The sequence below is a fragment of the Anser brachyrhynchus genome (assembly GCF_964034855.1).
Source record: "Anser brachyrhynchus genome assembly, chromosome: 20".
NCBI classification, from domain to species: domain Eukaryota; kingdom Metazoa; phylum Chordata; class Aves; order Anseriformes; family Anatidae; genus Anser; species Anser brachyrhynchus.
Window position 1 is genome coordinate 4,957,197 of NC_137713.1, and position 27,157 is coordinate 4,984,353.

Sequence of the window (27,157 nt, forward strand, 5' to 3'; positions counted from 1 at the left end):
CCCGTCAGGCCCCAGCCTCTCCCCCAGCCCCCTGCCCTGTCCCCCAAGCCCCAGCTTCTTCTCCCCCCCCCCCCCCTTCACGGTCGTTTTGAGGCAAAGGAAGAACGAGAGGACGCTGCTGGGCGTCAAAATAGGTTTTATACAGATTATTGGAGCTCAGTATACAGGTTTAAAAAAAAAAAAAACAAACACACACAACAAAAAAATAAACGAGGAAGAGGCCCTGCTCTAGGCAGCTGCGCAGCCTCGCCTCACAGGGCGGCTTCTGCTCCAGGGAATGGCCACGCTGAGGCCCTCGTGCAAACAAATGAACACCAAAGGCACAGGTGACAGGTGTGGGGAAGCAGCTCCTCGCCCTCGGACGGACAGACAGACGGACAGAGGGCAATAGGGAGGCTGCAGGGGCTCCTCCTGCCCCGCCGCCAGTAAGAGCTACGCACCCTGGCGGGGCCCACGGCCTAGGAAAAGCTCCCCTTTACAAAACGACCCAACCCCACTCAGCTTTAAAAGAGGCACCGACCACACTCCCCCGGGGAGCTCGCGCACACCCAGTCCTGACGAGACTTATTGCTAGTGGGACGATGTAAGGCCAGCTCCGTCCATCGCCTGCTGCCGGAGAAAACGCTGCCCCAAACAGAGCTCTCAGAGCCATTTGAAAAATCAACTTTAATATAAAACCCAACCGCGGCTCTTGTTAGAGCCCGCAGAAGCAGAAAAAGGTTGGAGATTTGGCAGCATTACTGCTGGTGTGCCACAGCCCAGTACCTGGGGAAAAGTCACAGCCCAGGACCAGACCGCTGGGAGATGGGACCAGGCAGAACAGAGACAGCGAGGGACTCCTTCACAGCAGTGATGTGGGACAGGAGCATGGCAAATGCTCAGCCTCATCCCAGCCCACCGCCCCAGACCCATCTCAGAACATGCTTCTTGCCCCATAACAGCCCCTGAAAGAGGGAAGAAGGTATGCTGCTGTCCAAGCGCTATCCTCATCCTTCCAGGTAGCTGCACAAAACCAGCAGCCAGCTGCCGAGACGATCAGCGAGGCCACAGACACGGTTCTGGAGGGGAATTGACCACAAGCAGGGGTCCTTACGAGATAAGGCCCAGCAGCCTCTGATAGGGAAGCTGCTGCTCTGCTCCTCCAGAGGAGACCCCGTCATACATTTGGGTGCAAACACACTCCGGAGATACCCCGTGCAGGTTCACGAACAGAGCTCCCTGGGCTGCTGGAGAAGAGAATCAAATCAGGGCAAAGTGTATGTCCAAGGCGGTGCTGCAGTGCTTGGCTCCTGCACCCCAGAGGAAAAAAAATTAAAAATAAAAAAAGAACCAGCAGCAAGAAAATAAGTGCCTATATTCTAACCCCAAACTTCTGCCCAGAAAGCACAAGAATTTCAGAAACTTATAGATAAAGGCTTTGGAAATCATGTTTCAGGCATCCTGCCCTTCTGGGCATCCCTTCTATTCCCCACAAATCCAGCACATCTTGAGGATGCACAGTGCAGCTCCTCTTCCCACCTTCTTGCCAAGTGCTACAGAACAGAATTTGGCTGCTTTTCCCTTCTTCAGCACTGCTCTTCAGCCCTTCCTCATGCCTTGCACCAGGCCCCCGCAGCAGCAGACACTGCAGACACACAAGCAGGTGGAGCTCTTGCTACACACTTCAGGGACGCTGGAGCAGCACAACAGAGCCAGGCCAGCAGGCTAATTTGATGCCTGCCATTGCCAGAGCTTGACGAGAGGTGTTCAAAGCACTCTGATCACTAAATGGTATTAGCTGGACAATGACAAGTTGGGCCACAGGCTCCCCTATGGCCACTCTCTGCTGTTCCAGTAAGGCTCAAAGCAGTGGCCAGGTTTCACTGTTTCCACCTGAACAGAGGTGGACTTGAGCAAAAGTGGAGTCAATTACTAGTAATTTTCTACAGCATCCACCACAATCAGTTTTATCCATTTGCTTAGAATAATCTCCAGTTGCGCTTTCAGACACTGTGCTGCTGTAACACTAAGGTGAGACTCCAAAAGCCAAGTCCACACAAATAAGAAGCAACCAGGGGTGACGGGGACAGAATTTCTTCCCCAGAAGTCAGGAACAGCAGTTCTTCAGAGCTGGCAAGCTGTTGAACTTGGTCAGAGTTCACTGAAGCTCTGACATTTAGCTCCTTTCTCCAGTTCACGTCAAGAATGGATGTCATCTCCCCCAGATTTCAGCATGCCAAGACCCTGCTTGGAACTAGCAATGCAATAGAGAAGCTCCACAACCACTGCAGAGAAGAGCAGGCCACAGCATCTCAAGGTGGGGAAAAGCTCCAAGGGAGCAGCTGAGAACCAGGTGCAGTCTATTTCCAAGGGGTGCTCTGCTGAACGTGGAGTCAGTGATGGATCTGGCTTCCACCACGTACAGAGTAAGAAAAATGAAATCAAAACAGGTAGAGAAACCACTTTGGAGTGTTGCAACTATGACCCCATGCAGGTCTTGGGGCACTTCCCCACCATCTGCTCACTGTGTTGAGATGCTGGGGAAGTGCTGGGAACTCTGCTGGCCACCCTGTTAAGTTACCTTTCGAACAATGTGATGTGAAAACATCCAAACCTTGACCTAAAATCATAAGCCTTGTCCTTAACCCAAACACAGCCCCTAACACCCACTGATTTGCACGTACGTAGAAACAGAGCAAACAGCAGAGGGAAGTCAGGAGCTGCCACCCACGTTTCTGAAGGACACAATCCTGCAAGTTAATGTTTCAAAACTGAACCACAGGGATCATCCCCCCCCTCCCACTGGGGCTGGTCCATGGGAACCTCCTTTCCTGTCTGGGAGGTGTCAGTGTTTGCTGGAGTATAATGTTTCTTCTTCAGTGTCTGTTTCATCCTGGAATTCGTGGCTCAAAAGGGATTTCTTTGAGCCAGTGGACATCATGCGGATTTCATCCTCATAATCGTCGTGGTGCTGCCGGAGGCGGTGGAAGCCGTCTTTGTGTCTGTTGGACTTGATTGAGCAGACGCACCAGATGATACAGGCAGTGAGGACCAGAGCAGACATACTTGCACCTGCCAGAGAGAGGGCACTGAAGTTAATTCCACGTTCCTCACCCAAGAAGATTCCACGTTTCTCAGAATCTCTCTTCCCTCCTACAAAATACAGCCATTTTCCTCACTTCTGTGGCCCAGGAGCAAGGAGCATGGACACAGTAAAGACAAAGCATGCAAGAGAGGTGCTTTCCGAGCACTAAAAATCCCTTAGTGCTTACCAAGCGTCACACCACTCAAAAAAAACTTGGGGAAGATCCAAGATCTGCTAGGTCCCAGCTATATGCACAATCAGGCTCTCCCCATTCCAGTCATCTCAAGCCCCTTTCAGGCCCCAGCAATACTCTCCCCTCCCTCCCTCCCTCCCTCCCATCTGCTAGCCCAGCACCACTAGATCCAAGGGATGTTGGACCAGTCTGCGAGGACAAGCTTATGTTCAGAAGGGAAAGCAGGAGGTGACTTTCCAGTTCAGTGAAAAGAGAAGGGTGATCATCAGGATGAACCAGCCCAGAAGGCACGGCTCGAGGCTGTGACTGGAACTTTACCTGCAACAGTTACGACCAGCTCCCGAGGCAGACCAAATATCCTGTTTTCCATGTCAAATACAATGAACACAGAGCTGGGTGCATCGTGGCGTACCAAGACCTGCAGAGAGAGAGATGTGAGAATTCAGAGCATCTCAGAGCTTACGTCTCTGTTAGGTGGCCAGAGAAAAGAGGTATTTGACAATCAGGGAAAATCAGGCAGATGTCAAAGGCAAGTGTGATGTAAGGAAAGGCTACTGCCCAAAACAATTCTGCCATGCTGGGAAATTCTTCTCCATCTGTTATAACAAGGTATAACAGCTAACGTGGGCACACAACCAGCAGCTAAACACAGCCAACGAGGCAGAGCCCAAGTATGAGCAGTGTCCTCACAGGACAGGGAGGGGAGAGAAGATCTCTGATCAAGGCACATACCTTCATATGCTTCTGTTGGTACCCGTCAGCTATAGCATTGATGTTATGCAAACCAGGAGCCAAGAGCACATGGAAATAGCCACCTTCTTTACTATAGACCCTCAAGCCTTCATTAAGGACAATGGTAGCTTTAGAAATTGCCTTGCCACTCTTGTCCTGGACAAATCCGTGGACTCCCTTGTGAACCTGAAATAAAGCGTTTCAAATGCTTCACGTTCAGATCCAAGAGTATGGCCTATTTGTTACCTAAAACAGGACCTTATTCTTCCCCTCAAAATATAGGGCTTTCCTAACGCCCTCCCCCTTAAGAAATAAGACTGCACAATATTGTAAGCACTACTCAGCCCACTAGAAGGCAAAACAACACAGCAGTTTAACTTCCATGTCAACACATTTCCTGGTCACTTGATGCCTCTTTTCAATCCATTCCTCATTCAGCCTACATTAGTCTCTAATTAACAAGGCACCAATAAAAACACAAGCAATCTCCACACCGCTCTCTTCCTCTCCCCTTCCTCACCCATCCCACTGCCTTCAATCCTTGCCAGAATTTCTTCCCCCGGACGGTGGCTCACCTCCACGAGCATGCTAAGCAGGGACTTCCTGTGGTCTGCCCACAAGCCAGGGAGCTGCCCTGCGCTGGGGAAGTAGCAGCAGCTGGTATAAACTGTGATCTCAGGACAATGACCAAACGTAACACTGAAATCCTGGAGAGAAAAACAAATAAAAGAAAAATCCCACACAATTAACGAAGGTGGTACTTAAGTTTTCCAAAGTGCAGTTAGAGGTGGCTAAGCTTTGCCCAGACAGAACAAATATGCTTTTTAATGCTCATTTAAAGCTGTATCTGCAACGATGGCAAGCGGTGTGCTGTGACAAATTACCTTCATACTTCCCAGGTGACTGTGCCATTCAGAGCCACGGATCACACCCCCAGGAATATTCTCATCTGTGAGAGCAAGAATACAGCTATCAGACATATCTGCTCCTAGAAGAGTACTGCACAAGCAGGGGGTTAAAGGATTGAACCAAACATACCTGACTTATTTGGACAGCCTGGCTGGCCCAAATGCATCAATGGATGGTTGTTTGCATACACAGATGCCAAATGCTTCAGTGTTTCTTTGTTCTCCACTACAAACAGAAAGGTGAGACATTGGGAGTGCGACTCCTATTCACTGGGAGAACAGATTCTTATTCTAACCCCACGATCCTGTATTAAACAGTCACACACGTCGTTTCTGGGGGATTCTGGATATCCTCTGACATTGAGTGGTGGTAACATAAGCAGGCCTTATATTGGTTTTGGCAAAGGAAAAGCTGATATACTGTTGTAAAAATGGAAATAATAATAAATTTTTCAATCCCTAGCTGAATCCTGTGAGGATTTTCAGCTTTGTTTTACAGACTTTCAGTTATTCTCTAGAAATAAAGGGCTGAACACAAAGGGAGGCTACAGGATACCACCAGTGGGAGAACACCAAGAGGACAAGCTCTTACACCGTGCAGTCATGTGGCTAGCCAGAGGCTAGCTGCGCATGCAAGACCCTGGAGGAGTCAGTCATACCTGTCTGTGCCGGCTTATCAAACGGGTAAGTGACAAGCAGAGATCCACCATCTAGTGCAACAGAGAGGCTGAAATCCTGTTTCAGTATCAAGTTCTCTATGATGGCTTTGGTCTCAGGCTCTCGTGTCCCTGAGTACCAGGAGTAATTGCCTGGAAATGAAAACAAGAAATAGAAAAGGGAATTAACAACAGTTTCTCCTGCTATTTCAGAGGCCAGAAGCATTTACTTTGTTTATGGCTGAAATTGTCTGCTGCTTACTTTAAATATATTTGTTAGATTTCAGCAGATTGCACCTGAAACATTAAGTAAAGCACCTAGTCCACACTACCCAAGGGTGGAATTCATCTGCAAAGCTAAACAAATAATACATCACTATTTCCCCAAGCTATTTACTTTTGTGATACAGAGGGTGTTTCATGGGTGTTTACTTTCTTTTACTGTCACTGAACTGCCACTATTGGAAGAAAGTACTTGGGGGATGATCCCAGCCAAACCTGGCCAGAGAGAACACTTCCTTTCCAGGAAGGGTGGGGATAGCATTAATACAGAGCTCTGCAGATACACCATGCAGTTAAATAGAAACCATAAGAGCGTGAAAAAAGGACAATGTTCCCAGGGAGCATGAGTAGAGAACGTTTTTCAGAAATTTAGGGTTGAAAGAAATCAACTAACAGGAAAAAATATTAAGTATTGTCTGATCTCTGGACTATTCCTAAACAACTCTGCTTCATCAAGTCCTTTTCAAATAAAGGACTGACAGTTATCATCTGTAAGGAGTATTCAAGCTTTGGAAGCTTCCCAGCAGCTGCGCTGCTTCAGCTCTGAGGCGGGAATGCTGCTCTTTTTACAGGCAGACCCTGTAACCAAATGACTACACCCAACCCTACAGAGGCTAGCAGGTTTCTAGCGCAGCCTGCATTTCTACAGGGACACCACACATCAGCTTGCGTTAGTTAGTTTGCTTTACTTGTGAAGTCTGTGTCCAGATCTCTGCCATGAGCATTCGTGTGGCCTATCTTCGAGGTGCAGCCTCTCTCCTGCGCTATCTCACGTCCATCTGGATTCAGGGAAGGCACAATCACAATCCGCGTTCGGTCAATCAGCTGAAAAAAGCAGAGGGAAACAGCACATAAAGTACAATTAGTGGGCCTCGTTTTCTCTACACCTCATTTACCTCGCTCTTATCCTAGGAACAGCTGCTTATATTGATTTCAGCGGTTCCCACTGGCCCCATGGATCTCACAAGGCCTCCCCTTTGTGCATGGGACCACTGCAACCTGCAAGCCAGTATTAATGGGACAGGTCTCTCTCGATGAGCACTGTCTTCTCAGGATATAATTGGAGGGTGCCAAGACCATCATCCCCTCACATCAGCTCCTCACCTTTGTAACAGCAGCGTTCTTCTTGTAGTTCATGCAAAGAAATTCTGCCAGTGCCAGGAGCAGCTCCGTACCGACGGGGGCGTTTCCATGAATACCAGCAACGAAGCGGATCTTGGGCTCCTCAGGCTCGGACTGGTTGGGCTTGTTGGAGATCTCAAGGGACCAGATCTGACGGAACTCAACACTCTGACCCAGGCTGCCAAGAGATGAGAAACCAGAGCGTCAGCTCAGAAACAGAGCTGCTCCCCTGGCCTGGCCTTACGAGAAGTGCCGGTGCGGAAAGGAACTGCTGCCTAGACCACAAGTGACACACAAAACTCAGCCACATCACAAAAAGAAGATTTGCAGCAGCACCGAACCACATCCACTGTGAACATCAGTCTGAACACAAACATCTGTGTGAAAAAGCACCCAGGTAGAGGTGAACAGGACACCCAATGCTCCATATTTCTCTATATAGCCTACAACATCACTCTAAATGTAGAACAGCTAAATGCCTCTGTGCTTCCTGCGTGTTTGTTTTTTTCCTTCTGTTTTGTTTTTCCTCCCCTCTCCCCAGTCAGTGCAAGATACATCTGGACATCAAACTAATTTAGAAAGCGCCCAGTTTCAAGGACAAAAGCAGGCCTATTTCCAGTAGAAGTCGTTGCTACAGTCGTGCCTTTAAGTTAGCAAACTAAATGCAGGCAAAGCAGGGAACACAATCGGGGCTGATGCAACTGGAAGGACAATAGAGGCTACAGAGCAGAAAGGCAGCCTTGGCACCAGCAGGGACAGCACATGAGCACATTGTGCCTGGTGACAACAAGCAATCAGGGTCCCGGGGACAAAGAGACCGGATTTATGCCTTTTAACACTGACAGAGGGTAAGTGCTGCAGGTCACAAAGGTGAGCAGAGGACAAGAGACAGCTGGTCACCTGCAGGGGGGCAGAGACCTTGGCTCAGAGCACATTAACTCAAACATCTCATGCTATTAATTAAAATCTGAAGGCAGATAGTTTAAAAAGCCATTGGATTTGATGATCCTCATGGGCCCCTTCCAACTCAAGATACTCTAATTCTAAGGCTTGTAAGCCAAATTTGAACGCTTTTGCTGGGAACTCTTTAGCAGGGTAGATGTCATAAAGGATTTGGAAAAGGGAGGAAATAGAAAACATGAAACAACTGTTTGCAGATACCTGGGGTATCAATGCTGGGAATATCACCAGTCCCAGGCAGCTGGGTAGCTGACAGCACCCTGGGTTTGTCAGTAAAATGAGGTCTCAGGAAAAAACACAGGGATGTGGTCTGCAGGTCCCTGTAGCCCATGATCTGCCACCATGCCCTTACGCACGGGGCTCCTCTGAACTCAGGCACCACAGGGACGGGCAGAAACAAGCTCCCCACCTCTGCACTGCGCTCACAGCTCATTATTTCACTACTTCCCTGCCACAGACTGCTGCTGCTCAGGGAGGAGCTGAGCGTTGCTGCTTTGAGTTTTCACCTGGTGAGATTTGTGATGTGCGGGTAGTTCAGATAGAGGCCTCGGAGGAACTCAGAGAGGTCCTTGTAGGGGCGGTATCGGTAAGGAGAGACTTTCCCCGACGAGGCAAGCAGGAGGCGCTCCAGGCCGTTTTCAGCAGACAGATCCTTGATCAGAGTCTCAAACTCCTTCTCGTTGGGGTCGCTGGTGTCTGGGGTGTTCAGGACCGGCACCTTCCCCTCTTCCGCTTTGGCATCTGTCCGTGAAAGAGTGAAGTTGACCTGCACCCCACCTTTGCTGTCGACTTCCACGGTCTTAGTGACTGGATCATACCTGCCCAGGAAGAGAAGGCACAAGGAGATGTCAGGGGCCGAAGCTTCACACACCAAGCCATCCCCCTTCCTGACTAGGCACTCAACGTGGGACTGCTCTCTAGCCAAAAGAAGCAAGCAGCATAAAAGCAAGCAGCAAGAACACTTCAAAAGGGACAGAGAAATGGCAGGAGGACAGGGAGCAGCTCAGAGCCCTGCATGGCACTGAGCTGCTTTTGGCTCAGGTGTTGCAGGGTTACGTGGCAGACTGGCAGGACAAGAAGTCAGGCAGCTTTAACCCAAAGAGCAACAAGGTTTTGGCAGCTGTTGAAGTAATTTCTGCGGGCAGCTGCCTGCATGAGAATTTCCCCTCAAGACATCAGGTTATCAACTACTTCACCGCACCACCTCCAAACAAGGGAAGATCTGTACTCTGCACTGTCACCAGATTAACAGTCCCTGACACCAGAGTAGCACGATTTTGTTAACTCTTGACTGGGAAAAATCAGGAGTGCGCTGTGGCAATCGTGCAACTGTTTGTTCCCTGTGCAGAGACATGCTCACCCTCGGGCAGATGCTGTGACTTTGTACGTCCCCTGGACCAAGAGGCGCCAGTAGTCTCCGTCCTTGTAGGTGGTCACGGGGTGGTTGATGTCGGCAACGCTGATGGTGGCGTTGAGAATGCCCCTTCCGTCCGTGGCATCCAGCACAAATCCCCAGATGCCGCGGTGAACCTGAGCACAGACCCGGAGCCCTGCTCAGAGCCAGCCCTCGCTCTGCCCCCACCCCACACGCCACGGCGGGAGCGCTGACACCCAGACCCCCCCAGCTCCCCGGGAGGCTCCGCGTTTCCAGAGGAGCAGCATGTCCCAAGAGGGCTCAGGTTAAGCCCGCCAGCAGCTGGCATGGACAAAGATCACCTGAGTACAATGGGCAATTGTTTGGCTCATGATGCCACCACAGTACGCTCTGCTCCACGCCTTTGTTTGCATGCCCCAGGTGCACAGCACTACCACCAGCCGTGACCCAGCTGGAAATGGCACGTAAGGGCCACTAGCCTAGGGAGAAGGGAGGTATTGCTAAATAAAGTGCTCACACCTGCATCACCTGGCTGCTGTTTCCATACAGATTTTTTTGGTATGTTGAGGAAGGGAGAGGGGGAATCGAGGCGTGCTTGGATGGGAAGGATTTCTGTGGAGCAGGGACCTAGTCTGGCCAGGAAGCAGCACTTGCCTCAGTGTACAGACCAACCCGTTTATTCTGGCATGTCCAATCCAGACCCCAAGAGGCAGCTCACGCATGTGCTTGGGCATCAAATTGGCTCACCTGTTTAATGAACTGGAGGAGAGATCTACGGTTCTGCTCCCAGTACTTCGGCAGCTCCTCCGCTTTTGGGTATTTCACACAGCCCAGCTCAATGGTCACTTCAAAGCAGTTTGTATTTAAGTAATTCCAGTCCTGCATCCCACCTACAACAGGAATGCAAGAAAAGTTTTGACAAGGTCTCCTGAAGGCAGAGTTGTACCACAGCTCAAAAAAAGATTAAAAATCAGTATTTCATCTTTCTCTAGTATCTAACAGCATGCACTTTATACTGAAGTGAAAAGGCTTTTACACAGGGCAAGATTCATCCTTCAAGGGGATGTCAAAATAGCAGACTGATAACCAGCCTTCTTGTAAATGCCTTTCATACTGCTGGCTAGCCAGAAATACTACACTATAAATTCCTTCCCTCCAGAATGATTTAATCTGGGTACATTATTTAAGAGGTTACAAAAGAAACCCAAATTCCCACAATCTGGACTGACCAACGCAGAGTTTGTGATTGATGAAACTAAATTCTTTAAGCTGCACACGCATTAACTTGGAGATAAACGAGAGACTTAAGGTTGACTTTACCTGGAACGTTGTACCACTGGGCCCCGTTTGTGATGCCATGTGGGAAGTACTCTGTGGGGTACATATCCTTACAGGGGCTTCCCTGATACATCTTTTTGTTTTCCTGAAACAAAAGACGTGACACGTGGAGCTCAGCCTGTACTCTACAGCCACTGGCACTTCTGTCCCAACATTAGTCACACGCTCAGTGTTACCAAACAGAGCTTTCAAGCAGGTGTGCATTTGTACAGCTGCAGCACCAGCAGACTGTCCCACACCCAAACACAACTCAGACATCCTCACTCTCCTCCTGGTGCACATACAGCATTTTCTAGCACCCTTCAGCACACGTGTGTGTGTAACCCACCGCTATGGGCCCCGTGTCTGCACAGAGCTCTCCTACAGTGCCTGCAGGCAGAGCACACTGGCCATCCACGCATGGAAAGAGAGCGTCCCACAGGACCCTTCTGCTGTGACCCGAGGAGTCTGCACATGTGGGTGCCTGCTCAAAGGGCTCATGACAGCATCAGGAATTACCCTAGCAGGATGAGCTGTTTTCCCATTAGAGCTTTACCTTGGAGTAGGAAAGTGCCAGCTGCTGAAACACAGCATCGTCTGGGGATTTACTGTATATGGCTATTCCTTGTTCATCGTCATCAAAGGGGTAATTAACCACCAGAGAACCTGCAGGGGAGACAAGATTTGACTTGAACTTGCATGCTTTTCATCTGATTCCCTCAGCCTAAGAGGATAAGTTTTTCTTTTCCTCTGAAGAGTGCCAGGGACCAAGTCTCCTGTTTCTCAAGACTTGGCATTAAACACGTAGCATTAACACCAGTGGACAGAAGAGACAACAAAAGCACAGGAAAAGATAAGACCACACCCAACAAGGAAGGTGAGCCCCAGCCACGACACATCAAAGCTTTGGCTCTTACATGCAGGGGGGATGAGCACAACCTCCTAATAATCCCTTTCACAGAGGAGAGAAAGCAAAGGAATACATTTCTTAAAACACACACAGCGCCCTTGGCCCAACTGCTGTAGCTTTTCAGCCTTCCGGAATTTACGGCAAGCAGATTATGACATCTCTGGCTTTTCCTAGGCAAGCTGTACTAACGGTACTGTGGGAACCCAGACACCACCGCTGCTGGAGAACTGCCAGCTCTTACCCACGCAGGGTACCTCTGCACGACAAAATGAGACGTGCTAGCACAAAGCAAGCACCTGCAAGTTACCACAGCTACAACAAACCGTCTGGGGAATTAGGGAGTAAGCTGTAAGACAGACACTTAATTTAGATCACTCTAAAAAGATAATTAAATTACAGCAAATTTCATAGCTCCGCCACGCAATTCAAGACAGGGAAGCCTCAGGATTACATCTCCTTCCCTTCAATTTATAAGTACTACAAAGCCTCTAGCAGCCACAGCATTACCACATTCACAGAACCAGCTGCTGACAGGAAAGCCCATCCCACCTGCCCCATCCCTTAGCAGGCAGTGTGCGAGCTACTGCCCAGGGCACGTGCTCCCTTCAGAGAAGCGGGGCTGATCCTCCCAGCAGCCTCTTCAGCTCCCTACAAACATGCTCGGGGACACGGCTTTCAGCCTGTTCCCAGCTTCTGATCCAGCTTCCAGCAGTGTGAACTCCAACCTACTAACAGTAGATTTGGTTTACTCTTTTTTTTTCTATAGGTCCTTTGGAAATGGCCTCATCCCTGGTGCAGGAACCTGACTGCCTTTGCTCCTGCCACTTCAATTACACTTAGGACTGCGAGCTCTCTGCTCGACCTGCTCTGTTCATGCCTCGATTGCAGTGGGGATCTCTCTGCAAACCCCATCCCTCAAACCTCAGTGCTGAGGAAGCAGCCTGGCTGGCTGACGTACCTCCATGCAGGTTTGCTGAGAGCACGAATGGGTAAGTCTTCAACCAGCTCATGACAGCGAGCGTTTCTGGCTGCGGAGGGTCTGTCACCTGGAAGAACTGATCTGGGAAGTTCCGGTTCAGGTCATAGTTGTTGCTGTTATTTCTGCCAACGGTGCCTCCTCTGTCTCCTGAAAATGAAACACACGTTCAGCCTGGTGCCCCATACAAGTTCCCCCTTCACTGTGGAGGCTGTGTCCTATTGCTGAAGATCTTCACACTATCAATTAGCAAAAACCAGCAGAGAGCACAACAGTGCTGGCTTCCTGCAGCCCACAGTGACAGGACACCCACACTTTCCCCCAGTGAGAGTGCCCGAAGGTGTCCAGGCCACAGCTAGCAGGAAGGCAGCGAACCACGAACAATCCCAGCAGCTGGGTGTCACGACCACAGAAACCTCAGAGCTCACCTTCTCAAACCAGCTGGACAAGTTCTTTGTTAAACCCACGTAGAGCTCTAATTCCAGAAAACTGTTCTGGACAGCCTTTGTTCTATCAGTCTGCACAAGCCATGCAGTTTTAAGAACTTCCCTGAATGTTTTTGCCAATTTCAACATCATGATAAAAGTCTGTGTTATCCTTGGACAAGTGCTCTGCAGACTGCCTGGCTCCCACATCACATGTTACTAAGAGCATGGACCAAAGCACAGCAAGTATGAGCTGTGTCAAAGGAATGCCTTTATTTTTAATAACCCTTGGGATAGCCACAAACCATAAGGGGACCCAAACAGGGGTAGCACACAGCATTGCTGAAGCGGAAGAGCTCTTTCCGACCACTTCAAGAAGCAGCCAACCACCCACTTCCTGCGACGCGGGGTCTGCCCACTCATTCCACAGCACACCCCAAGTCCCTTCCCGTCCTCCCTGGGCAGAAAGCACTTCTCCAGCAAGGTTTCTCAGAAGTACCATGAGCCCCAACTCTTGTTCTCAGAGCTAAAACCCCCCAGGTGTTTCAGCGCAGGCAGCACTACCTTCCTGGGACTTCTCGTAGCCGTCTGGGTTCATGGACGGCATGATGTGGATCCGCGTGCTCCGGACCAAGTCAGTCACTTCAGGATCCGTGCCGAAGTTCTTGCAGAGGTACTCGATGAGGTTCAGGAGCAGCTCTCGCCCCACAACTTCATTCCCATGCATGTTACCAATATACTTGAACTCTGGCTCACCTGCAGACAAACAGCCACGCCAAAGAGACAATTATAACCACCACAGTAACGCTTGGAGACGTTTCATCACCCTGAGCATTGCACTCTCAGGCCTTTCTGCAGGCTAGGGGGCATTTACTTTAAACATACCCTTCTGCAATCACACCACCAAAAAGGACAAACACTGCTGCAGGGAGAACCCTTGGTCCTTCTGTTCCCAGAGCCCCACCACCAATGCAGATGTCCCCAGGAATGCTCCTTAACTCACAGCAGTGCCACCCGCTGCGCCTGGTCTTCTGAAAAAGCACACTGTGAGGAGGAACTCAGTTTCTCTTCAGACAGATGCCAGCTCTACGTCCCTTCCTGCCCTTCCCACACCCCAAAGCCAAGGGTCTGTCGCTTGCATTTGTGCCTTGCTAGAGAGAATTTGCAGCAGCGTTACCTGCTTCATGGACGCCGGGGTTGTCTGAGATCTCCATGACGTAGAGCTCCCGCAGCTCCACCGACTTGCCCACAGAGTAGAGGCGGGTGATGCTGGGGTACTCGTTGGCGTACCGCCGCAGGAAGATCTCCATGTCCGAGAAGTGATGGTGGCGAAAGTCCACGGGTTGGACTGCTCGGTGGAGAGAGGTTGTGCCCGGGGGCTCTGCCTGCGCAACAGAGGGCGTGACGGTGGAGAGAGGAGCAGGCGTTGCGGTGAACTGCGTGAGGTTAGGGTCTGGTGCCACCACGGTTGGCTGCAAGGAGAAATCCACTACTGTTGCATCTCCCTCCTTCACCTCAACGTTCTCTTTGGTCACTGGCGCGTAACTGTGGGGGGAAAAAAAAAGAGCTGGCTTCAGCAAGGAGGCTCTGCAGCCTCTTAACCTCCACTCCACGCTCTCCAGCTTCTTCCTCCCAGCCTGAACACACTGGGATGTTGGACTAGGGGAGAGATTGAACAGCAAACAAGCCGATGGGGCTCATCCCACTGCCACCAGACCCAGCTATGCTGCTGCCCTTGCTGCGTCAGAGGCACAAGTTCCTGTTTATGGGGAAGAAGCCACGGGTGCATCACAGGGGTAGCTAGCTGCAAGGGACACGTTTACACCCAGACTTGAGACAACGCAGACTCTTACTGGGGCGACCCTACTCCTTTCTCTCCTTTTGCCCAGAAGTAAGACGAGGTCGATATAAGCAGTCAAACAAAGGTGACAGAAGTGCTGTGCACCCAGCAGCTCCCCACTGCAGCAGGGCATGGGGTGAATAAACACAGCTGCAGCTCTAACCCATCACAGAGTCCTTTACTGCTGCAGCTTCCAGCCAAGCCCCCTAAACACACACAAGACGCTCCTGGGGAAGAAATCACGTAAAGTAAGAAAAGCAGTCTGCAGTGCAGACACTGGCTGCCACAGAGACGTTACCCCATCACAACTGCGGTCACGTTGTAGGTCCCAGGCACGAGCAGTCGGTGGTAGTCACCAAATTTGCCCGCCGTGATGTTATGAGCGATGCCGGCAACGACAATGGTCGCGTTCTCCAAGCCAGCCCCGGTGATCGCATCCCTGACAAAGCCTTTCACACCGATGTGGACCTGAGGAAAACAACACAAGGGCCTGGCTGAAGACACGAAACATCAGTGCAACCGCATCCTCACCCCGCAATCCCCTTCCCTCCCATCCCCAAAAGAGCAGAGCAGGACAGCTGCCAAGCAGAGACAAGCCCAAGGTTCAGACAGTGCTTGGCCAGACAGCAAGGACGGGAATTTCAGCATGCACTGGGAAGGCAGCAGCTTTTCAGAACTGATCCTCCCTAGCAAATCCTCTCATTCATCGGCATGGGCACAGAATAGTGTGAACACAGCAGGGTTGCAGGCCATGCTGAGGGACGAAGCGCAGCTGCCTCCCTTCCCAGCCTAAACTGTCCCCTACCCAACCCACACGTGGGCATGTGGAAAAAAGCCTGGAAGACGGATCTGTGAGACAGGGTCTCAGCTGCGTGGCTTGGTGCTTTTGGAGACCTGAGACTGAAGGCACTGAGGCCATACAGGTACTCTGCATTACGTAGCAACACCTGCATTTCTCAGCCTCTCTGCATCCCACTGCGCCCCACGAGGCCCCTCTCAGAGGAGCTCTGCTGTCGCTGAGGATGTGGGAACTGTGGCAGAACCACAGAGATAAACAGCAGCTTTGTAGCCTCTGACCTCCACACAGCAACTGCAGCAGCTGTGTTACTGCAGGCAGCGAGCTAAGCTACCAGAGCATCCGAACGCAGTGCTCTCAGCCCGCCGGGGACGCAGAGCTTTCACAGATGTAGCCCCCACACTCCGTCTCAGCCCCCACTACCTTCTCAATGAAAGTAAGGAGAGACTCCCGGTTGTTTTCCCACTCCTGCTGAAGCTCGGAGGTCGGCGGGTATTTGCAGCAGGACAGCTCCAAGGTGATCTCGAAGCAGTTGGCCCACACGTAGTTGTAGTCCTGCATCCCACCTGAGGAAGTTAGGCAGAGACACGTCACGAGAGCAATGCACAGACATCCATCCCCCCGCAGGACCCACATTCTGCCTGTCGTTCAGCCCTCTAGGGCATCTCACCGAGCTGCTGCCGGAGCCCCAGAGCGAACAACCTAAGCAGAAAAGTCAGATCAGATCCTGCTGAAAGCCTGCGCTGGGGCAGACAGAGCTCTCTTTCTCCCAGTAACCACTACACTGGGCCATTCAGATCAGCTGTAGACCATCCCTTCGTCTTACTGCTGCCAGCTGAACTCAGCAGCTCAGCACTTTGTGGGTTCATTCCACGGCAAAGACATCTGCCAGACATTACCTTCGTATTATCTGGATTTCCCAGAAATCACGTTCAAGGACCACACAACTGTTCTCCCAAAAACTCTTAGCAAAACTAGAGGCGAGATGAAAGAAATACTTCCCTTTCTCTGCTTCCTCAGCCTGGTCTTTTCCTCCAGCTCTGTCTCTGAGGATCTCCGTTTGCTTGCTATTTAGAGCAGCACTTGCAGAGAGTCTGACAGAGGCCCTGGGTGACAGCACGCAGCGAACAGCCGCAAGTCCCCTTCAGCAAACTGTCCTGTGGATCTGGGAGGGCAGCGACACCTTCCCTCACCTCTGAGGACTGCCGTGGCCCTGCAACAGCCAGGTCCTGCATGAGCAGACCAGGACGCAGACTTGTCCACCTCTTCCCCGAGCTCTGGAGCCATGTCACCAACCTCCTGCCCCATTTCCTCCTGAAGGCAGCCGTCTCCAGTAATTTAAGTAACGTTGCAGCACCTGGGGGCAGCTTGATAGCTTGCTGCTAAGAGTACCAGAAAACAGGAGTGCACAGAGCTGTTTCACAGTATTAACCTTACCTGCTTATTCTTGCCTTTCAGGGAAACCACAGGTACTGCTGCAAATAAAAAATGTCACCTTGTCCTACCAAGTGCCATGCCCTCATTTACTGAAGGTTACGTTCAGCCCTCAGCAAACGAATCCGTTTTGTGAGCAGGGATGAATCACGCACCAGCAGGACTCCAGGTCCCTGGGTATCAGCACCCACGATCTGGAGCTCGGACTCCAGCACGCTGCTGAAGACTGCAAATATTCAACCCTCTAAACATTCCTGGGAGCTTTCGATAGTGAAAACCACCGCAAGCCTGTGGAACAGGTTCCAGAGTCACCCCGACAAACCCCGGCACGTGACTGCAGCCACACAAGAGGACCATTCCCACAGCAAATCGGGCGGCTGTGCCCACATGGAAAAGGCACACGGTTCCAAGTTTACGCATACCGATTACATCCTCTGGGTCACACAACCTTGTACGGCCACACCACGGGCAGGCTGGCATGCCACAGCCTCGGCCACCGCTGCCCAGCTGGCTCCATCCCACGCGCCCAGCAGCCCTAGGACCACGCAGCCCAGAGCCCTCCCCACTGCAGCCCACGGCTCCCACCACGGCCAAGGAGCAGCCCAGAGGGGCCCAGCTCTCTTCTGGATCAGAAGAGGAAGCCAAACTGGCACTCCCAAGGCCACCTGCCACACAACAGCTACGTGCTTGCCCTGCAGAAGCCTGCTGCCAGCTAGGAACTTCAGAAGGAAGGAAACCAGAAAGCAGCCTGGGTCATGCCACCAGCCTGCGGGATCCCAGCGGGCAAGTCTGTAAAAAATGCACACCTAGTACTCCCAGGCTTTGTTTTGCCCAAAGAACTACACGGGTGCTACGCTAAATAACCTCACCGCTTTGTCTGAACAGCTTCCTAATCATTCACAAGCTCCATGACAAAGGAGGGACCCTCCAGGGTGCTGGCCGGTTAACCGGATCGATGCAGCAATGCAAACACACGCCCTGGCATTCGCAGGGGCTGGGATAACGCACGGCCAGGAAAAGCTCTCAGCAGCACTTCCCAAGCACAGCAGCCTCCCAGTAAGCGCGGTGGCCAGGAGCACTCACTATGCAAAAGGGCAGGGACGGCTCTTCTGAGTTAAACAGCCCCACGGCAGCCCGGTGACACAGAGACAAGCAGCGCAGAGCTGGGCACCGCAGAGCAGACCCCCGGGGGCCTCCGAGGGACGGAGCCGGACCAAAGACACCCCAGTTCCTCTCGGTTCTCCTGCGAGCCTGCTGGTAAGGGAACACGAGGCTTTTATCATAGCAAATCAAATGTCCAGCGCAAAGAGAGCACTGCACTTTGTGCACAGGCTGAGATTCAGTCGGGAAAGGGACTTCTCTGTCCTGCACGAGGGGCCGGAGAGCGTCTGAGGACTTCACAATTCTGGAGCTCAGTCCAAGAGGTTAGAGAAACAAGGGCTGTGAATCCGATACGTACTCAGTTTTACTCGGCTCCTATTACCAGGCTCAGAAAAGTAGTCCACAGCAGGCTGCTCTCTCGCCAGTAAACGCCACGCAGAGTGAAACAATTTGCCAGCCTGCAGCCATCTGCTCCTAGCAGGACGCTAATGCATTTGAAAACATCCATACATAAACCAGAGCCATTAAGCAGCATATTTAGTGCTTCGACTGCCATTCAAGTAAATTTAGGACAGATGCTCACCCATAATAGAGCAGCAACGGACTAAATTAGAGCTTGGTACATCAATTTTGGTAAAACCGTCTCTTGGAGAAAGTAGTCCAATACATGCTCGAAAATTTGGACTGCATCCACTGCACATATTTGGCCTTCACACGGCCCCATTGCGGAGCAGGACGGTTATTTTTACAGCATATGGAATTACGTATTTTTCCAAATCCCAGCTGCACAGCCTCTCCGGGCTGGGCAGGAGATCTGGAGGCGTACAGAGACCTGTACAGGGCCCAGCAGGAGCAGAGCTCTAGGCTCAAGGAACTGAGCAGGAAAGGCACACCCAGGGTAGAGGCTGTCAGACCGAAGTGTTTACATTCTACCTGTTCGGGTGTTACCTTGGATAATTCCTTATATTTATTCCACTTTTTTTTTTTTTTTTTTTTAATCACAGGGTGTCTTTTAGCCCTTGTAAAACTTCAGCTCCCGGACCGGGGCTGACCCCTCGCTCCCAGCGCAGGATGGGTCCTGCCCAGAACAAACCTCTCCCCTGCTCTGTCCCACACCTCAAGCAACAGGACTGCACTTCAGCAAGGATCCCAGACCTGCACAGTTCACGCTGCCAGGCATGCCTCTGCTCCATGCCAAGCCCCACAGCAGGCAGACAGGCGGGAGAATGCTGCTCTCGAGTCAATCCCAGAGCTCCAGATACCATAAATACACCAGATGCCAGGAGAAGCCTTTCGGGCCAGCCTGGAAGGCCTCCATTTTCAAAGTGCGCCGTGCAAAACCTCTCTAATTCCAGCTGCCGCTGGAGCAGACATGAGCAGATAAGAGACCCGGAGCTAAGTCACAGCAGAGAGAGGCTCCTGTCGGCTCTGCGGAGAGAGCAGATGGCATAAAGCAAGCTAGAAACGTGATTGAAAACACAGCACAAGTTGCTTACCCTGGCACAGAACCGATTGTCTCAAAGCACGGGAGCAGCGTAAGCAATCAGCAGCAGCCCCAAAAAGGCGGAAGGTTTTGGTCCAGTAGTCTGCAGCCATTAAAACTCAGAGGAGGTGAGGTCCCAGCCTGCAGCTCCAGCAGCTGCACGACACAGCCCAGCACAGCCCCGCAGCCTCCCGGGGCTCTCAGGAAGGAGGGCAGCGTCTTCCCAGGTCAGCCCAGGAGCTGCAGCACAGCAGCACCTGCAGCGCTGCCTGGCGGCTCGTGGGAGATGTGAGGAGAGGCATCAGGCCCCTGAATCATCAAGCCAATATTCGTCTCAAGAAAAATTAACAGGAGGAATTTCATGAAGACACAAGGGCAGCTTGCTGTGCACATCCCAGAAAACCACGACTGATATCTACCACCGCTCACACTGCGCAGTTGCCTTCCGCCATGCCCAGGAACCAGAGCCCGCAGCAGTGCTGCCACAAGCACCCCCCCGTTCTCATTTTAACCGCTCTGACCGATGCCACCAAAAGCTGCTGGGAAGCCGAAGCGGGGCTAGAAACCACGGCACAAACACAAGGTAGGGGATGCACATGGATCCTGCACTCCCATGTCCAGAAATTCCTTCTGGGAGACACCAGGAACACCGCAAACACCTGGGCACAGAGATTCAAACCAGCAAGGGAAATATGGTTTAGGAAGGGACTGCAAGTAAAGGGAAGGCCTCCCAAGGCTGCCCACAAAATGCCCTCTTCAATGTTACGCTGACTTCGCCCTCTGAATTGGGCTCTTTAGGAAATAAAGGCAAACGTGTCCATCCCACAGGTGTTTTGTTTTTTAAATTCATGGCCTCTTCCGTACAGCTGGCCTTTCTTCTTGCACTAAGCACCACCCGGATCATAAACCAGCCCAAATTCCCGATTACTTTCTTGATCTGAACCGGCCACTCAGTGGTTAAACACGCTGGAGGTTAAAAGGAAGGAAGAGCGAGAGCGTGCACCGCCGAGATAGCCTCCGAGCAGCGTCCCCAGCACGGGCGTGCTTATCGGCAGCAGCTGGAACGCAGGAGCCAAACTGGGCTGTGTGGCAGGGAGCCACACTTCCCTGTGAACACTTGACCTTAAGAATGACTCCGATGGTTTCGCATTGCCACCTCAGCCTGATACACGCGAGAGGTTGTTTGCAAACCCAAATGGAAGTTAATGGGGTCTGGCAGCGGCGCCGGCCCGAACCGGTGGCTCCAGGACAACGAAGCCGGCAGCAGTTGGGTTTTCCGGCACGTCTGATTTCACGCGATAAAACGTGGCAGGAAAATTTCCACCTGTTTGAAACATTTTGTTCTCGTTTCTTCGTTTTCGCTGGCTGTAGTTCACGTGGAGCCTACAGTCTTTCCTGGCACGACCTGATCTGCGAGCCACAGGCGCTTGCCCTGCACCTCTCCCCACGGGCTCTGGTTGTCACTCAGAGCTCAGCCCGCCCCGAAAGCTCCCGCAAGGGCACCGGGACTTCCCCACCCTCATTTCACTGCAGATTGAATTTCTGCGGTCACCGGGGAAGGCCTCTCGGTCTGCGTACAACTGACTCTCTATCCACTGCCCAAAATAACCGTTAATGCCTAAAACCCCGAAGCGACCCAGGAATTTCACACAGCACCCAAACACACGCCCTGGCCTCTGTGCTGTTCGTTCACCCGTGCTCCTTCCCTGGATCTCAGCTCCTGCGGGTCACGCTTCAGCCTGGGACGTGCTCCGAGGGCTGCCAGCACCCTCCTAACAGCAGCTAGATGTAAATTACGGCCTGGGGGAGAGACAGCACAGGTGCCAACCTCAGCAATACTCCGTTCCGGATTAGTGTCAGCACGCTTTCTCTGTAATCTCTGCCTGTGAACCCCCCGTACCGACAGGACCGAGACCGAGGCTGTGGTTTGTCACAGCCCGAGGGTTTGTTTCCGCAGAGGCTGAAAGCTGGAGGCTATCGCACAGGGTGCAAACCGCAGCGCCGGCAGCACAGAGCAAAGCGGTCTCCGGCTCACACCTTGCCGCTTCCTGCGGGAGGAAGGCAGCAAAGCTCAGCTCCCACCAGCTGACGAGACAAAAGCAGCCCGAGAGGCTCGCGGCAGCCGCCAGCACACCTCCCCAGGGCAGGCTGGCACCAGCGGGCGTTTCACACTCGAGCAGGAGGACGAACAAGTGAACGTTGCGGTGAGAAGTGCTACTCGCTCTGCGGGCAGGGGAGCAGAGGCCGAAAGCTCTTGAACAAGCTCCCAGTACACCACACTTGTCCCAGTTTGGCGAAGAGGCGAAACCCCCTCGGAGCTGCAGCTGGAAACCCTATCGGCTGAGACGTTCTGGTGGCTGTTGTTATCGGCAAACAAGGCGGCACAGATCATCCAGGATATCCTGTTCCGTCGTAAGCAGATGCACGAGATTGCACAAACCTTCCTCGCGCCGGACTTTCCACAGAAGCAAAGTGAACCTTGAGCCAGTAAAACACCAGCAGCAGTGTGCCCGGCAGGGCGGAGGGAAGGAGACGCGCTTTTTCCTTTCTCGCTAATAGCTATCTTGTTTGAACGCTGCGTCTTGTTTGAACAGTGAAATCTTCAGGAGTGATTCAGCCGCTGCTGAAGTAAGGACTTCCTCTTCCAGCTCGGCTGCCATGTGCTCAGGCCCGGTAACGGAGCGCGCTCCTCGCTTCCCAAGGAACACGGAGTCAGGGCTGACAGATGACTCAGCTCTGAAACCCATGTCTTGGAAAGACACCATCCTTCCAGAATTCGTTAGGCGGTAAGCTGTCAGGGATAAACCACGCTTGATTTCTCTGCTTGCTCAGCGCTCCTGCCATTCTCCCTCAGCCCTAGCAGGAGGGAAAGCGGAGCAGCCCAGACACAGCAAAGCAGTGCAACTTCTCCATATCAATTACGCAAGATTTTTGCTTTGTCCTCACCAGAGGTTGCCTCGCTGGCTGGTGAGTCCGCAATTGTACAACTTCCACTGAGGGGGCATGGAAATGGTGAAACTTCTTCTACTGACGCAGCCAAGATTTCTCTTCCCGCTAGCTCACGGAGTCTTTTCCACGAGAGCATCTCACTACAAACCGGCCTTTAAATCTCAGCAGCAGCAAAACCAACGCACACAGAGCAGCCCAGCCACTTCCACGCAGAAGCGGCCTGCTGGTACTGGAGGTAATTCGCTCTCCTCACATCATCTCCCAGCGCCGCTGCCCAGTGGAGAGAGCAGGAGCTCTGCTGGGAGCCTCAGCAGACTGGATTTGGGATCCCTTCTAGGTCCTGCTGCAAGGAGGGGCAAACACTGCCCGTGCTGCTTGTCTCCCCCCGCACAGCTCTGACAGCGGAGCATTTCACAGACAAGTTCCTCGCCCCACTTCCAGGCAGAGGAGCTAGGTTAGCACACGCATTTACATCATTCTACGGTTTTACAGCAGGCTATTTTATAAATCATTTACAAAATAGCAAGTTTAAAGGTTAAAAAAAACCTCGCAGAAGACTGACATTGGTTTCAGTTTAATGCTGTTTGGATTTGCAGTGTGTTGGCAACAGTTTCCCCTTTCCTGTATCATCATGAAAATTTACTGACTGTCTTGAGATCTTATGACAGCTCATTCGTTAAACGAAGCCTCCTCCGCACAGGGTAACTCCAGCACCGAGCGGGGTCAGGAAGAGCCCCTCCAGTTTGCAGGGATCTATTTCCTACAAACGTCTCCCAAACTGCGATTCACCAAACACTCGCCGGTGCGCCTGCGTTGCCACTTCACGGCGTTTCAAGCTGCTGGAACACATCCCAAGCTAAAAATACCCCCTCACCTACCCTCCTTGCCTCGCTGATAATCAGCACGGTTTTGGATATCACTTCTCAGTGGAAGCACGAAGCCGTTTCTAAGGCTCTGTGGCGTGACCCAAGCCGACAGCGAGAGCGATTCACCGGCACAGCTTACCTTCTACGTCGTACCACTGGGCGCCGTTCGTGATGCCGTCTTGGAAGGTCTCTCCCTCCTCGCCGGGGCAGTTTGGTTTGCCGGTCCTCATGATGGGGTGATGTGAGGCGTAAGCTTTTGCCAAATATTTGAACACTTCGTCATCAGCTGATTTACTGTAGACTCCCGTGGGCCTGTGCGTGGGGGAGTCATCGTAGGGATAGCTTGCAACCACCGAGCCACCGTGAAGATTGCCAGAGAGCAGAAACCTGGGGTTGGGAAGGAGAAGGAATGGAGTTGTCACTGCGACACCGAGCGAGAAGCCAGCTACAGCCCTCCAACCAGACGTCCTGCTGCCTTCCCACCCAAACCGAGCTCTTCGCAGCCTCCAAACCCCCCTTTGGGATCAAGCAGATGAAAAGGACCCACGGGAAGAGCTGCCCAGCAGCAAGTTTTGGAAGAGGAACCACTCAGACCCTTCTGCGCGGGGAGAACTCCTGCTGAGCTGCAGCTACACCAAGGTTACGTTACAGATACGCGCTCCTCCAGCCCCGAGGCCACTGTTTGACAAAAAGATAAACTGTTCCGGGAGACAGAGCCCCTCACTTCAACGCCAGCCTCCAACTCAGCACAGAGGATTGTTGGAGCATCTGAACAATGTCCAAGTGGGAGCACGTCGGGGACGTCAGCAGATTTTTGCAATAAACCAACTGTCAGGACTGGTTTATTCGTTCCCCAAACCGACATCTGGCATTACTGGAGATGAAGCAAGTTTCTTCCCCCAGCCTAAGACAAAGTCCTCAAACTCCGTGACAGACACAGTGCGATGCGCACAGCGCCTCGCCGAGCTCTGAGCAGTGCCTGATACGCACAACAGAACTGACTTGCATAAATAAAATCTGGACGAGTGACAGAGCTGTTAAAATCTTCAGTCAGAAAGTACAACAGCATGGCATGCCCTACATCGCGCCTTAATTCGATCACGGGCACTCAAAATTAAAGGAGTAATTGTCTCTATTCTCCCTCTTTTCACCAAATACAGCATCAAGGCAAAAAGAGCTTTACCCCTCTTTCAGCCAAACATGATTCAGTTTCTGAGCAGAGCCAACATGACCGATACCTTTGCCTTGCTTAAAAAGGACACGTGAATTGCAACACTATCTCTTTTTTTTTAAAATCAAACAGTTCTGTTTACTCATTCCCTTCAGTATCAGTGGCTACCTTAGCGTAACAAGTGGAAGGGCAATACCTGGTGCTGCCAGGCAGGGGGACGCACAAAGCGCGGCTTTCTTCATGTTTTGGCCTGGCTTACATGAAAATCTCACCTCAAGCACTTGCAAAATCATTGAATAGAGACAGCACAAGGTATTTTCAAAGGGACACTAAAAACGTGCAAGGTTTCTCTTGTAACTAATTCTGAACTGAACCAAATCTGGAGGGCTCCTAGCGCACACTGGTGCCCGAGAGCTGTCCTAACAGATCCTTAGGACAGGCAAGTTGCTGGTGCAGTTCACAAGTTCTTCTAAAGCAACAACTCCAATGGGTGCTGCCACCTGCTAAGTTTCAATAAAGATAATTCTTCAGACAAACCTTTGCTCCCCACAATCGAGCACATGCTGTACAATGCCGAACACTGCACATCTCCTTTAGACCCGGCCAACAGCCCCCAGCACACCACGCTCGGTTTTTCTCTGTCCCTTTTTTGGGGCGGGCGCAGAGCCTGTTGCAGCGCACTGCTCCCAGCTGACCGCACTCACGCTCTGGCTTTCTCGGCACAACCGTGCACGCTGCGCTTCGTGGCTCGGACACGGCACCCAACAATGCCTGCTGAGCGAGCGCGGTGCCAGCACCCAGCCCTGCGGGGCTGCCCAGGCCTGAAGCCTGCCGGGCCAGCCTCCACAGTTCTGCCTCCCCAGCTCAGCAGCCTCCCAGCCCTCGCCCCCTTCCTCCAGGCAGGCAGGGAGGCACGAAGGGGGCAGCGGGGGCACCCGCAGCTCAGCCAGGCTGGAGAAAAGCGGGCGAGCAGCAGCCCCCGGCCGAGGCTGGCGATGCAGGGGGCCACAGAGGCTGAGCCCAGGCAGGCGGGCACAGGGCAGGGGCAGCACCCTGCGGGCCATGCAGCCGGGGGGCTCTGCCCTTCCTGGAGGTCCGGAGGCCGCCCGAGGAGAGGCCGGGGGGGTTCCCTCCGGGAGGAGGCCGGGCCGCACTCACTTGTTGCGCCGCATCCAGGCGATGAGGGCGCGCACCTCGGGCACGGGCTCCAGGTCGGGCTGGGCGGTCCCGAACTGGTCGGGGAAGCTGCGGTTGAGGTCCCGGCCGCGGCTGTTCTCCCGGCCCCCCGCCGCCCCTTCGCCGCCTCCTCCTCCTCCGCCGCAGTCGCCCTCGCGGGCGCGCTCGAAGCCGTCGGGGTTGAGGCTGGGCAGCAGGTACACGTCGGTGGTGTTGAGCAGGCGGCCGAGCCGCTCGTCCCCGGCGGCCCAGCCCCGCACCAGCTCCCGGGCCAGGCGCAGCAGCAGCGGCCGGGCCAGGGGCTCGTCCCCGTGCATGTTCCCCACCAGCTTCACCTGCGGCCGGCCGGGCAGGGCCTCCCCGCCGGCTTCATCCCCCTCCTCCTCCTCCTCCTCCTCCTTCTCCTCGTCCTGCCGGGCCTCGGGCAGCCCGGCCGTCAGGCGCAGCACCCACAGCGGCCTCCCTTCCACCGAGCGGCCGATGCTGAAGAGCCGGGCCAGCCCCGGGGGGGCCTCGGCCGCCAGCTCCCGCAGCGCCTGGCCCAGCTCGGCCGCGTGCAGGTAGCGCAGCTCCCCGCCGGCCGCCGCCGCCGCCGCCTCCGCCTTCTTGATGTGAGCGGCGCCGGCAGGGTCCGGCAGCAGGCACACGGAGAAGGACGCCCACAGCAGCGCCCGGCCGAGCCCCCGCGCCGCGCCCGCCATGGCCCCGCCGCCGCCGCCCGGCCCGGCCCGGCCCCGACCTCAGCCCCGGCTCCGGAGCCGGGAGGAGGAGGTGGAGGAGGAGGAGGGGGCGGGGCCTCGGTGCTGTCGCTCCGCCCCCCCGCGGCCAATGAGAGGCCGCCGCTGGGGCCGGAGGGGTGGGGGAGCGGGGAGCTTGGCCAATGAGGGGCGGAGGGGAGAGCAGCGTCACGGCGAGGGGGCGGGGCGCCCGGCGGCTCCGCGGCGCCCCCTTGCGGGAGGAGCCGGAGGGGGGGGAGCGGGGAGGGCTTGGGGGGGGTCTGGGGGGGCCCTGCAGCCTTCGGGCCGCCCAAAAGGCCCCGCATGTGGCCGGCCGGCCCTGCCCCAGCGCCCAGCGGTGCCCCCCGCGCCGTGTGCTGCTGGAGCAGAACCCCCTCGGAAATAAACAGGCGAGCCAGGGAGCTGCGAACGGAGCCGAGGCTGGAGGAGGAGGGAGGCGCGGGGTGGTCTCCTGCCTTGGCGCGCCAATAAGGGGTTCAAGTGTGGCTCCTGCTGCAGGGCTGCCCGGAGGGAAGCGCAGCTGGGGCCTGTCCTGGCTGCCCCCAGCACCCAGCCCCAACCCCAGGGGGGGTTACGGGCACCCCAGCGTGGTTTGGTGTTCTTATGGTCATCTCCGCACCCTTAGGTGTCATTACAGGTACCCCAGCACCCTTAGGTGTCATTACAGGTACCCCAGCACCGTTA

General features: G+C 53.5%; 1 protein-coding gene across 1 annotated transcript; it reads right to left on the reverse strand.

Moving 5' to 3' along the window:
- Positions 1-119: 119 nt before the first annotated feature.
- CPD (carboxypeptidase D) lies at positions 120-26,506 on the reverse strand. Its single transcript, XM_080563257.1, has 21 exons — positions 25,719-26,506; positions 23,529-23,776; positions 15,980-16,122; positions 15,059-15,228; positions 14,098-14,465; positions 13,485-13,676; positions 12,478-12,645; positions 11,166-11,275; positions 10,613-10,715; positions 10,040-10,182; positions 9,278-9,447; positions 8,424-8,735; positions 6,940-7,135; positions 6,525-6,660; positions 5,557-5,706; positions 5,028-5,123; positions 4,874-4,938; positions 4,565-4,696; positions 3,990-4,175; positions 3,576-3,675; positions 120-3,051 (listed from the first exon to the last, which is right to left on the reverse strand). The coding sequence occupies exons 1-21, from the start codon at positions 26,435-26,437 to the stop codon at positions 2,825-2,827; spliced, it is 4,134 nt and encodes a 1,377-aa protein (XP_080419383.1). The 5' UTR covers positions 26,438-26,506; the 3' UTR covers positions 120-2,824.
- Between the last annotated feature and the right edge of the window lie 651 nt (positions 26,507-27,157).